Here is a 14,286-nt window from a genome sequence, read left to right on the forward strand (position 1 = left end):
TTCACCTTCATTTTCTAGTAAAGAGCACCTTCTTTCACCGCTACTAAACCCTCAAAAGACGGCACAAGTTTCAATCTGTGTTGAAAAACAGCACTGGTGGTAATTTAACCAGTAACCAGTTAGCTGAATAACCAGTCTATTCTTGCTTGAAAGTACCACTCTACATCTTAAACAGCACATCTCCACCATACCCAAACTGCAATGGCTTTAGGCACATGGCAAGTACACACAAGTTCTGTCAATCCCTGCAAGACTGTCAGTCTCCCAATAATGTTACTAGTGCTGACAATCCACTCCTGGATGCACGCTAATCAAAATTCTTGATGCAATCATCACCTTACTAAGGAAGTGGAGACAGTAGTAACTCTGCATTAAGTTATAAAAACAACACAATACCAAACATCTTGCCCTTTACATCCTATAAAAATGCTAAACACTATATTGGATCACTTTAAAAAATTACAAATTTTAAATTAAAAACTGTTATAAGGAGATCAACTCATCTGCAAAACAACTTTTTTTTTTAATTGAGAAAAAGCTTTCTGCAGCATACTTTGCATTGCCAAAGAAAGGTTACTACTGCATGCATGTAAGAGGCTACCACAGGACACTAAGTATTCTATCCATGATACCCACTGTTAATACAAATTTCCACTTGGACACAGCAAAAGAAAATGCCCCATAACTTCCATGAAAATATTTTCCTCTCATGCTGAAAGCATGTGTAATGACTTACACCCTGTGCTGCTGTTGGCTGAGGTAATTTTCTTCATAGTTGCTGGTGTGGGGCTGTGTTTGGGATTTGTGCTGGACTCAGGGTTGACAGTATAGAGATGTTTTTGTTGTTGCTGAGCAGGGCTTACACAGAGCCAAGGCCTCTTCTGCTTTTTCTGCTGCCACACTGGTGAGGGGACTGGGTGTGGTGGGGGGTTGGGAGGAGACACAGCTGGGACAGGCAATCCCAACTGACCAAAGGGATGTTCCTGGCCACAGGACATCGTGCTCAGTATGTAAAGTGGGGGAAGAAGGAGGAAGGGCTGTTTGGAGGGATGTTGTTTGTCTTCCCAAGATGTGTGATGGCTGAACACCCGCCAGCCTATGGGTTGCTTTCCCTGTAAAATTGTCTTCATCTCAACCCATGAGTTTTGCAGCTTTTACCCTTCCTATTCTTTCCCTGATCCCACTGGCGGGGAAGTGAGCGAGCAGCTGCTTGGGAGGCTTGGCTGCTGGCTGGGGTTAAACCATGACAGAGCCTCATCAGCCTTGCCTTCAATTTTGTTATACACTGATGCCCTATTAAATAGACCAACATCTACCATTTTATAGAAACTCTACAGAGTTTTATGACTGAGCAACCACAGTGTGCATGTAAGAAAAAAAGAATAGGCTATATAGATGAAAGAAAATCCAAATTTCTTACCTGCTTTTCTGGGTCTCGAGCTCCAGAAGCAGCAACTGAGAGCTCAAGTTCCTTCTCACTGTTTTGGTTTTTTTAAAAAAATGGATCAAATCAGAAAGCAATAACAACTATATTCATTCTTTCAAAGCACAGATTCACAACTCTGTAGTTAAAAGAACTCTGAAAATACAGCATAACAGAAGACAATAATTCCACTTGATTTCTTCTGGAGTCAGGGAAGGAAATTATATAGTATCTGTAAATACACAGGACTCTCAAGAAGTATCTGGCTATCACCTATTTCACCTAGTAAAAAATCCAACCACCATAAAAGGAAAAACCACCACAATTCTTTTTTACTACAAGTTCTCAAGACATTTCTAAAAAAATTGTCTTTATTCACATTCAAGAAGTTAATATTAAACATATTGAAATGTGCAGCAATAAATACTGTTTTGAAATTTTTGGGCTCAGGCTTGTTCTGCATTGTACAATTTCTGTCACAATGAGACTGTCAGTAGTAACCAATTTTTAATTCCTTATCTCTTCTCTAATATTGCTGCGTGTTGTTATTTATCCAGGCATTATTCAGTAGATAGTGACTAATAGGTAAGGAAGAAATTCATATTTTATTATTATGCATAAGCCAGATGATCAAATGCTTTAAAAATGAAAAGTTACTTTCCAAATTTGGAGGGCAAAACCAAAACTGATTTTCAACTTTTCCAATTAAGCACTCCTGTATCAGCAAAAAAAGATAACTTTAGTTACAGCTTCTTTACCCTCAAGAAACTAAAAATCAGTTTTAAAAATGTAAAAGTATCTGACTTTTTCGATTCACTGAAAGCTTGTGAATATGTTCATTAAAAACTAAAGCTCTCATGACAATGAGTTTAATTAACTGCAATATTACTCAACTACCTGGAATCCCTTGGTTATGAAATTGCTTCTTACCACATTGAATTAATGGAATGCCTTTAAATTTCAGCCATTATCTCTTAAAAATACAGTAACTTTCCATTACCGTCTCTTATTCCGCTGCTGTTCAGCCATCTGTTCCATTAGCTCTTGTCTGTATTTCTCTTTTCTCCTTCGGAGAAGTTCTCGGTCCTGACCACCTAATGGAAATGACCACACATTTGTGTAATTGCTCCACAAAATACACAAAAGGTACTGGACAAAAACACTGCCTTACAGTCAATGTAGGAACTGAAACACTGCAGACTATATGAACATTGTATCATTACAGATTAAAAAAAATTAGAGAATTGATTAAATTAATTTAAATTTAATAGGCAATTTGTTTGGGAGTATGATGATCAAAACCACTAAAATTTTTATTGTTATTTTCCTAGTTTGCCTGGTTTTGTATAATCAGGAAGCTATAAATTTCAAAGCTATTTGATACAACAGCAACTAAAAAAAAAGGTTTTGTGTGATTTTGTTTTGTTTTGGGGGTTTGTCTGATGTTCACCTAAGGAAGATACACTACAGCACTCCTGAATTATGAGGCACTGCTCTGGATAAAATTGAAAATTAAAACTGAAGGGAGTCAAACCCATGGAGAGGAAAGCAAGTTTCTCCACTTTCAGGATGGTTCCCATGACTACTAAGAATTAGCAAAGTACCCACAGATGTGTCTATGTGGAAAGGAAATCTTGATAACAGCTCATGTAGATTTTAAGGAACACAAAAAACTTTTAGTTTGTGGTGGATCCCCCACAATAAGTGCAGAGGTCTTCTATTATTTTAAAAACAAACCCCAAAACATCAGCAGCACATTCTGTATTGATGACTATCAGACACAAAGACTCTTAACATACTCTGTACACAAATTGACTGGACTTCTGGTGAAGGAGACCTGAATAATAAAGAGAAAGAAGCTGGAAAGAAACTAAAACAAAAGCCAAATAAAGAACAGCAACAAAACCTGATGCATGACTGACTGATTTAACTGTTGTGCTGGGACTACAAAGTGACCGAAATGTGCAAGATAACCTCATGGTTTGTAAGTATGGGGGAGTCTGGAATCACTTCTCATTTTCAAAAAATTCAAGTTTTAATTTACATAATCTTTACACAACACAGTTTACAACACTCTTCTAACCAGGACTGCTAGGAGTACAAATTCACACCTCTGTGTCCTCAAGTTACTACAAATGAGATGACTGGGCAGACCAGAGAGTGACCACTATGACACCACTGATTTAATGCTGCCTTTAAACTGCTCCAAAAAACCGACCTGACACATACAGCTTTGAAGATCAGGTAAATTCAAATGAAAAAATTATCAGAAATTATTCTGACAACTGTTAATATATTTTGCCATAATTCAAAGCCAGCTTGCCTTCAAAAGCTCCCATTAAAAGAACTACTACAGTTCTTTTATTCTTGCCTTATACTTTCCTGAATTCAGCTAACAATGCTATGTCTTCACCAGTATTATTCTCTATTCCACTCAATACTAGTGCTTCCTGCTAAATTTTATTGCTACAGGAGAGATAATCAGAACCATTTGTTCTTGCCCAGGGTTGTGAAAAGTATCATTTTTTCATATTTCTGCAATTAAAATTCACTATAAAGCTGTGTCTTTAACAATACAGAGGTTAAGATTTCTCCCATACTTCATTTTGTAAAAATAATTTAATCCCTTATCTGGCCCTTGAAATGTTAATGAAATCTAAGAAGAAACTTAGGCTCTTAAAAATCAATTATTAAGTCAAAAATTAATTAGTAAGTTACATTAAGGGGGAAAACGAATATGTTTTGCTTTAGTTTCTCTATTTAGGTAACACTTACCAGTCTTGGAGACAACTAGCAAAAGGGGAAAAAAAGCTCATTTTTCTAGGTTTTTAACTATTCACATGGAGAAATATCATACATAAAGAAAGTCTAACTCAGTGTTATTAGCTAGGTTTTTATACCTACCAAGAATAAGGCCTGTTGCATATCGCCTTTCAGCTGCAGACTTGGCCTGTTCATTAGCTGAAGAACTAGTCTGTACCTGATTTCTGGCAAAGACAAAAAAGAAAACGGAATGATCAAACTTAAGAATTTCCTACACAGTCTGTGGGAAACATGACAGACTCACATCATTATATGACATATTTGTGGCAAACAGTTTTCCTACAATCTAAAGAAATATCCCCAGCAAAAGAAGAAACTGCCTGACAAAAAGGCATTTCTGACAATTCCCATTTGCCTGTGGTTTCTGAAGCCATCAGAAAAACTGACTCAGTTGAGCACTTCACCCATGTTGACATACTGAATGGTGCCACTCAAGAGTTTATGTAAGGACTTTACAAGTGTTCTGCTTCTGCCTCACCCACTTAGATCACTTCAGGAAATCCAATACCAAGACAAGAGGAAGAAAAGGAATTTTAAAATTGCTATGAAAACAGGATTCCACACTATTTGACTCAATAAAAGTTATTAGTTAGAGAATAGGTGCTCTATTAATTCAAAAAGAAAACTGGCATGCAAGCTTCAATAGCCACTTTCAGAGGAAACATGTTTTTCTTGTTATAGTATATTCTAGCCGCAGGAAAAACTATCAGGCATTTCAGACAATGTTTTGGGATTTGAAGTCACCGTTTTCCTTTCACCATGACTTTGCAGTGCAATTATCAGAAAAGTTCCCAGTATACCACACCTAGAATCTCCAGTTCTCGAGAACGGCTGCACACGTGTTCTCTCCCTTAATTCGTCTTCATAATCTGCAGGTACATCTCTTACCATTCCATTCAGATAGGGCCTTAAAGAAATAGAAAATACTCAGCTCTGCTTGCCTAGAAACAGCCAATCTGAAATGGAAGGTTCAGTAGTTTTGTGCAAATGGATTTTCTGCCTGAATGCACACTGGACAGCAGAACCAGTTCTGAAAATATCAAAAAATATTTAGAAATAATTCACTTTGCTAGCACTGTCAGAGCAGCTCTCTGTCAGGAATGTGAATTCCCAAGCCTGCTTTCCTGCAGCCCTTATCTAATGAACCTGGTTAAGAGTTTTGAGAGCTGAAGGGCTTTTGCCACTCACACTGCATTAACTGAAACAGATCTTGATGCTTTTAATCCCCAGGAGCCAATGAAGTCTTCAACAGGTTTTAGCACACAGCTATTGGATAAGTCTGGTGAAACAACCCATTCAGATATGAAAAGCTTCTTCAATGACAATCTACACTTCACTACACACCTGACAGACTTTAAAAGGGTGAGGTGACTTCTGTTCAAGGCAAAAGACAGGCAACATCGTGAATACAAAAATTCAGGAGCTAAAATTTGAATTATCTACATAAGAAGTGAAATCATATGATTGGAACTTCAAGCAACTTCAGAGATGCCAAATATTTTTATGGACACAAGGGAGCTGTTCATGAAAAGACTTGGGGTAGTAGAATTTATAAGCTTTTCTTGACTTGCAAAATAACAGCTCTATACTGAGGACTTCAAGTTATCATGACAAAATAGAGCAAAAATAGGTATTCAATAAAAAATAAAGTACCCAACAAATGCTATCAAAGTTATATTTTTTCTAGAGCTGGACAGAGCTATGGACTTCCTATTAAGCAAACAAAACAAACCCCAACAAAACTAGGTAAACATGGAAGAAAACCTCATTTGTTTACATTAAAAAAGCCACAGCTCTGCCTATCTCTAATTTAAACAGAATTCAATAATTAAAGGCAAAAAGGATGTAAGCAGATTATTAAACATTGATCTGGTATCTTAACAACCCACCAGAACAACATGAAAGATCATTTACCCTCTTGGCATAACATGATCTTCTCTCATGATCAAGTTCATCTTTATGACAACAATCAATCTACTCCTTACAAGGCTGGTCACACAGGAGTGAAACAGCCAGGAAATAGAAAGCCAAGTCCCCAGTGTAAAGAAAAGATGCAGGAAGGAAGCAAAAAAAAAAAAACAAACCTTGGAATTCAAGAGGCAATCCTTCTTGTAAAAAGCAGCCAGCTTGGCACAGCAGGCCCAGACATGTTGGCCCAATTCAATCAAGAAGCTGTTGTCTCCTGTTTACAGGGCAGACTTGACAGCTGGGGATGGACTAAAGCACTCCACTCCTAAGAACTAAACATTTTGCAATTCTTCCCACTTCCTGGTCACTGTTTCTGTTTGCTGAAATGTACCACAGACCTTGTGCCTCCATCAAAACAGAAATCCTTCTGAAAAGCCCTGTTATGAAAATCTGCCTCTCCAAACTAAAAATCCCCATATAAAAGCCTCAGAACTTTAGTAGAGCAAATAAAAATTTGCTTCCTTTTGAATTTAGTTTCCAGCATAAATCAAATGTGTTTGGGAAAAGTTGACTTCGCCTGAAATGTAGAAAAAAAATGCTAACACTTTCAAAGCTGAGCTGTCACTAAGAGCTATGTTTCTCCTTGAACAGTCTTTTTAAGAGAGAATTTACTTCATAGGAGGTTAAGTGGCACTCCTTTCAAAGGAGAAAAAAGTACTAGATTAAAAAACACATTTAATAAAGAAATACTGAAAATTAATTTTCAGTAAAAATTGATTAGTAGAAAATACACACAAAAAACCCCAAACAATCTTGTGTATAAAATCAAGTTCAGGGAATTCAGGTAATAGTCCAGCAGCTTCTTTCAAGAAGATACACCAAATCTGGCAACAGCAAAGATAAGGCTCTCTTCTCTATTCTCTTTTAAAAGAAAACTGGAGATAAAGCAGTTTCAGAGGTCTTTCCAAGTGACTCATGAATTACCTGGTGATTTACTAGTCACAGATATTTATATAAGCACTATCCACCTTTTCTGGAATAACTAAAAACTAGTTTACTAATATTCAACATGATGTCTACTGTTGGTTCAAACACTATACTTGCTGATATTTTATTGATGTAATTCTGTATAAATTCTTTGAGAAACAAAGTGAACCCTCAAACACTATCAACTGGTTACTTCTATTTAAATATTTAGACTGTGTCCAACTGCATTAGACAGTGGCAAACAGCTACCTAATAAAAAGAGGACATCATCCTTCTGAGTATTAGCTAACACAGAGAAATAAATATTGCTGTTAGTTTCAAAAATATTTCGGTTGTCTTTGTTAGACACCAAGTCAAGCTTCTAATTATTTTTCTTTCTGAAAAGCTACAGGACAACTCCACTCTATCCTAACACCTCATTTGCTCATTTCTACTGATAATACACTACAGAATGGAACAAATTTTGAATTTTGCAGTCTCTTCTCTCTATCTCAGCAGAAAACAGGCAGTCTTGTTCCTCTCATCTATTTAATCACTGTTTCTATTTGCTAGTCTTTTCCAGAAACACTGTATCAATAAATACATGCATTTTAGAAGCACACCAGAACACACAGTCTGAGGCTCTGTAATAACGCATTTATTAGAGTCTGCCTCTCCCAAATACTTCCAGACATTTCCTTTTTCCCACATACTTACTTTCTTTACAATTACTTTTTTTTAAAGGCTAAGAATATCAAGAGCAATTTTTGGAGAAAAATTATTCTAACTCTCTTGGCATGTGAAACTGGAAAAGCAATATGAGTTCACTGAATTCAGAAAATGCTTTTACAGAAGAGCATTTCCCCTCCCCCAGTTATTAATGTGCAGTACTATCCAGAAAATTATCAGTGTAAACAATGACTCAAAAGATCATTTAACCCATCCACCAGCAACTAACAACAAAACATAATAGTAATATTCAACACTGTTGAGAGTGGTACAATTTGCCTTTGTTTTTCCTAGTAGTGTTAATTCTAGACAAAAGAAAAAAAGTTTATTTTGCCTTGCAAAGGAAGAACACTGGTGGTTCCTTCATTGAAGCAACTGCAGGAAAACAATTCTGGCAACCACCTTAACAGAAATAAAAATAACTACAACACTCATGTTCCCGAGACCTGGAGAGAGAACAAATTAACACTTTTAAAATATCATTTGAAAAATTATTTACAATAAACTTTACTGCTTTGTTTGGCTGTATAAACAGATCAGTTTCAAGTTTGGTGCTGTTTCACACCACAACTCATCTAATTTTGAAAGCAACCAGTGCTTGCAATGGAATAACTAAAGGTGGCCAGAATGCCAAACCCTGAATGATTAGGAAGGCCATACTTTATTTTCTTTTAAATGAAAGCTAGAAGAGAAAGATTAAAAATTTATGTTAAAGTAACCCAACTGATGTATCAGTTAACACAGTAAAGACTATTTGATAGTGAACAGTACATAATACCAGTTTTGCTCCTGAATGATTTATATTAGACACCCTCTTTTGTTTGGTTTGGGCTTTCCTAAATACTCATTCAAACTGTGTTGTTATTACAGTGCACCAATTAAAACCATCAGGATTTGGTTCAGCTACACAGATGTTTAAAACCTGTCATTTAGAAAGACATGGAGTAAAAAAGAGGATTTTTTAAACATAGACTTTTACATTTTGTACGCATAGTAACATGTAACAAAAATTGAAGCTCAAACCAGTTTGGGAATCTGAACTGAAAACTGCCTTGCTGTAACTATTGCAGACTAAAGAAACAGAAGCAACATTGGGTTCTCAGTGCAGAGATTTGCTCTCAAATGTGTTTTCTGGTAAACCACTCTTCATAAAAATGCATTGGGGACTGCTGCTTTAGGAGTAATTTCTCTAGTATTCCTGGTTTGCTGTGATATATAAAGTGCTTCTTAATATATGTGTAGCCTTAGGGACTGATCCAATTTTTCAACACTTTTTTCTATAAATTATTGCAAAGGTCCTTTTTGCAAGTGCAAAAGTAAGTACAACAATCCTGCTTTCACATGGGAATCTTCCCTAATATGTAAAGAGAGCAAACCATGGCCATCAACAAACACTACAGAAATAAAAGAGAAAATAAAATTAAGCATACCTTTCAGCATAAAAACCCCAGGGAGTTTTTCTGTCATAGGTGCTTTCATGTCTAAATCCAGGGTCCATTTCTGCATTTGTCTCAGGATCATAGTCCACTCTGTAGTATCTTCTACCATAATCCCCATCTTCATCAAATCTGTGATGCTTCCTAGTAGGAACAGATTGGCTCGCAAATCCATGATGTCTTTGATTGGGAGCATCCAAATCTTCATCAAGTCTTTTATTTAAGAATCGGTTTCTCAATTCAGCCTCATCATCTAACCTGTGGAACCTGTCTTCCTGTAGCCATCTCTTATTTAGCAGCTCTTCACAACCTTCTGTGGAAGTAAAAGCATCCTTCTTGGGAGGTTCTGCATGTGTATTACAGGGCTGGATTTCTCTGTGTAATTCTGGTTGGAGCCTGGTAACAGCAATAGGTGTTTTATTCCTGTGTATCTCATTCTGTTTAATGGAAACAATATTGAGAGTTGAATATACACAAATTACATTGAGTAAAACCTCAGTTTTGTATTTCTTCAAATAAACCCGAAACAAGAAAAAAAGGCAAAAAGTGAGCAAAATACTTCAAGAAGTGCTTAAAAGCTAGGGTTTTCTTCATTTTTCTGGGGGAAAAACCCACAGTCTTCTTCTTATCTTATTTCTTTCAGAAGAATGGCTATCAATACTGGACAGGTCTTTTATGAACTCAAATCTGACCTTCAGTTTTTGAGGTGCAAACAATAAAAAAAATACATTTCAAACTTTACTTCATCAAGAGCCCAGATATCTTCATTCTATCCAGATTCAGGCAAGTCTGTAATACTTCTTACCTATGAGCACAACCTTTTAACCTGAGCATTTCTTAATCTACTTCTCTGCTCCTCAGAAAACGTCATTATGAGAAAAGGATAGTTAAGTAGATAAAAAATCAACCCTATGACACTGGACTAGTGTTCAATACACAGTCCTTACAAAAACCACAGTTTTGCATAAATCCTGTAGTATTTCTGTGTACTAATCTTTGATCTAATATTTCCTCTATGGAATAAAGACAACAGTAACTCGTACATTACAAAGTTTAATGCAAGTAAATTAAGGATGTAAATCACACCAAACTGGGAAGAAGGATCAATATACTAGAGGGTATGACTGCTACTGAGAAGGGTTTTGACAAACTGGAGAAACATGCTGACAAAAAGCTCATGAAAATCAACAAATGCAAAGGCAGACATCTGCATCTGAGACAGAAGAGTGCCATGCACCAGGACAGGCTGGGCACTGACCACTTAGAGAGCAGCACTAGAGAAAAAGGCCTGGGTTGGTCATGGGCAAGGAGCTGATCAAGAGGCAGCAGTGCACGCTTGCAGTGATGACTGCTAACCACACCCTGGGCTGCAGTACGTGCACAGGTCAAGGCAAGTGATCCTTCTCTGCTCAGTATTTATCATGTTTTTAGGTTCTGGTGTAGTGTGTCCAGTCTCTGCCTGCCCCCCCACAGATACTGATGAACTGGAGAAAGTGCAGAGGGTGGCTGCTGAGATGGTTGAGGTATTTGAGCTCTTAAAGGAGAAGCTGGCAGAGCTGGGTTTATTCAGCCTGGAAGAAGATTAAGGAGGGTGTGTACGGTGCAGCAGGAACAAGTAATTGCAGTGCCTGTGTAAAAGGTGGTTACACAGATACCAGTGTTCGTGGTTTTCAAAGAACCAACAGCCACAAGCTGCAGCAAAGGAAAATTCCAGGATACAGAGGGACAGAAGTTCAGATCAAGCAGTTAAAGCAGTGGAACAGGTTGCCCAGAGCACTGTGGATTCTCCATCCTTTCTAAACTCCATCAGATAAAGCCAGACCAACCTAATCTAAACTGTGAAGGTAACACTACTCTGAGCAGGATTTATCCTATGACTATCCAAACTGCTGGATCAAATTTTGGAGGTCACATATGTAATTTGACTCTCACTCAAGTTAAATACCTGTCAGAGATAGCATAACCTCAACAAATCCTGACCATTTTTTCCCCTGTTTATTCTTTTCTGGCAGTAAAATCATTTCTACACAAGAGTAATAAAAATACAACTTAAAGGTCCAGTTAGATGACAAATAAAGCAAAAAGAAAAACCCTTGAGTCCCTATATAGATTTCATTAGGTAAGTCAGCTTAGGAAACCTAAATAACCAAACGTGTAGAAAAATTTTAGAGATTTATAGATTCAGTTGCACAAAAATAAACTACATTTTTGCCAATGTTTCCTAGGGATCACTGCTGTGTAGCACTCTAAACCTTGAAGAAGGAAGTAAGAATGAGATACTGAATTCCAGCATATGAAGGAAGCCTGAATGCTGCCTTATGGATGACTTCACAGATTAAAATAGTTTTCAACTATATGACACTCCAGTGCACTCAAAGGAAAAGATGTTTCTCTCAAGAAAACAATCCTTCTAGAGACAGACAACCACTCTTCTGGACAGAAATTACAAATACAGGGGGATTTGCACTTGCCAGCTCTTGTAAGGAAGGCAATAAACTTCCAGCTGTTTCGGGTACAAATACAAGGTCTTTCATAGAATGATCTAGCTCCCACACTACTGTACACTTTTAGAATTTCCCTATTAAAAAGAAGTGGAAGGACTTCTTAAATCAAACTTCTACTAGATGAGAGTCCCAAATTATTACAGTCCATCACTAAACTGAGGCAAAAATAGTTTTAAGAGGAAATTTACCTAATCCAGACAAGATTCTAAAGTTAAAAAGATTTTATAGATCAATATATTCCCTCCAGATTACTAAAACAAAGAGTCTCACAACAATGCTAATCAGACCTAAAAATCCCACTGTCTGTTGCACTAGTTTTGGCTGGGACAAATTTTTTCACAGTAGCTTGTATGAGGCTATGTTTTAGATTTGTGATGAAAACAGTGTTGATAACACAGGGATAACTTAATTCCTACTGAGTAGCACTAACATAGTGTCAAGGGCTTTTCTGCTTCTTACACTGCCCCACAAGCAAGGAGGCTGCAGGTACATGGGAAATTGGGAAGGGACACAACCAGGACAGATGATCCCAACTAACCAAAGGGATGTTCCATTCTACAGGGGGTCATGCTCAACATGAGGGAAGGGGGACATTCTGAGTATGGCATTTGTCTGGCCAAGTCACAGTCACATGTGACAGAGCCCAGCTTTAGAGGATGACTGAACACCTGCCAGCCCAGGGGAAGTGAATGAATTCCTTGGTTTGCTTTGCTTGTCTGAGCAGCTTTTGCTTTACCTATTAAACTGTCTCTAACTCAACCTACACTATTTCTCACTTTGACTCTTCTGATTCTCTCCCCCATCCAACTGAGGTGAGTGTGTGTGTGTGTGTTTTCTCAGCTGCTTACTACCACAAAAATCAAAGGCCTCAGCTCAGAATTGGACTGGGCTATGTCTAGTTCACCTTCACCAGCAAAGACTCTTTGATTTTTATTCACAAATGCACAGCTCCATATTCTGCATGGCTGATACACCTGCCTGGCTATCTACATGACAGAGGAAAAAAGCATCCACAAACAAAAGCTAAGGAACACTATGTAGAGTTCAACATTTTGTTAAAATAGATAGCTTTTTTGGATATCACTTTTATCATCAAGAACAGCCCTGGGATTGCTTCAGACACACAGAAGACAGAAAGCATCCTTCTACCAGACAGACATGGCGGAAGCAGGAATCAGGAACTGCACCATGGGAGTTGTAACCAGGACTTGCTTAGATGCATTAATAAAATGTAGCCTAACAACATTATTTCTGTATTTTTTCTTACTTTGGATGTCTGAGGCAATGATAAGACTGTGAAGGTGTATTACCTCTCTGTTTTTCTTTCCCAATTTCCTTAACCTTTCATTCCATTCTTCTTTATCCCTGAGATATTGATTGTACTCCTTGTTTCTTTCAAGCCGTAATCTCTCCTAAAATAGGCATTGAAAAAGGCATCATAATTTTGCATTTTAGAAGCTTTTAACTTCATAGAACTGCAGTACTAAATGAATAAATGCAAACTGTGTGTTTTCCCCCCATCCCTGTTCACATTCTTTGTGATGTACAAATAAGGCTTGAAGTACTTTGAGGTTTTAGTTCTTTTTCTCTTAATATAGCACTTTCTCTTAATCTGAAATCTGTAAGTAGAAGTCAGCTTCTTGGGCAGGAAGGCTAATCCCCAGAGACACTACTGTGCCTTTAAAACCAGTTAGGTTTAAACATCTTTACAACCAGGTAGGTTTAAACATCTTTATAACCAGGTAGGTTTCCTCCCGCTAAGCCCATTCCACAATTCACCAAAGCCTCGCTCTGACAATTAGGAATCATCTTCTGATTTCCAACTGGAATGTATTTACAGCTGATTTTCAAATATACGATCTTTTTCTTTGTGTTAAGGTTACTTGTGGCTTGCCCCCTCACAATTAAAACAGGTTAACAAATACAAGTGTAGACAAGATATTTCAATTACAATTTGAACTGTCAAATTTAAACAAGCAGTTAAACTGAATGCAAAAAGTCAGAAGTGCAAAGAAAACCAAGAAAACCAAGAAAACCAGGATCTATGCTTGTTGTCCTAGCTGCTTTTGCAAAGTGATATTTACATTCATTATATTCAGCTTTCTCAGGTCTAAAAATATACATGAATTGTACATCAACAGCCTAATGATATCATATGAAATACAAAAGTATCCAGATAAAGCAAACTCTAATTTGTATTATTTCTTGATATTAGTCCCCATTTAGAGTGTGGAGTATCTCTTATACTACCTTATTCCAACAATCACATAAAGGGAAAAAAGAGAATTATACTGCAGTATTATGAATCAGGCTCTTCCCCTGCAGCATTTTCCAATAAAAAAAGTAAAAGTACTAAAAAAATCTGAGCATCACACATAAATTTACCTTTTCATGAACAAATTTCAAACAAAAATAATTTATACCTCAATCACCATCTAAATACCAGATTTACCACAGGTTTTGCAGATTAGACCAATGCTCTCCAAAACTGTTTCAT

General features: G+C 37.1%; 1 protein-coding gene across 8 annotated transcripts in view; it reads right to left on the bottom strand.

The window, feature by feature from the left end:
* The window catches only part of CSPP1 (centrosome and spindle pole associated protein 1), a 62,088-nt gene that overhangs the window by 32,759 nt on the left and 15,043 nt on the right, over positions 1 to 14,286 (bottom strand). For 5 of the 8 annotated variants that reach the window (XM_063392922.1, XM_063392905.1, XM_063392913.1 and 2 more), the window contains 6 exons: positions 13,100 to 13,201; positions 9,280 to 9,722; positions 5,052 to 5,153; positions 4,328 to 4,410; positions 2,424 to 2,517; positions 1,421 to 1,478 (listed from right to left, as the gene is read on the bottom strand). In XM_063392922.1, the coding sequence (XP_063248992.1) occupies positions 1,421 to 1,478; positions 2,424 to 2,517; positions 4,328 to 4,410; positions 5,052 to 5,153; positions 9,280 to 9,722; positions 13,100 to 13,201 (882 nt within the window). The remainder of the gene's footprint in view (positions 1 to 1,420; positions 1,479 to 2,423; positions 2,518 to 4,327; positions 4,411 to 5,051; positions 5,154 to 9,279; positions 9,723 to 13,099; positions 13,202 to 14,286) is intronic. The other 3 variants (XM_063392954.1, XM_063392945.1, XM_063392939.1) reach the window with 2 other exon arrangements.

Source organism: Prinia subflava, chromosome 1 (assembly GCF_021018805.1).
Source record: "Prinia subflava isolate CZ2003 ecotype Zambia chromosome 1, Cam_Psub_1.2, whole genome shotgun sequence".
NCBI classification, from domain to species: Eukaryota; Metazoa; Chordata; class Aves; order Passeriformes; family Cisticolidae; genus Prinia; species Prinia subflava.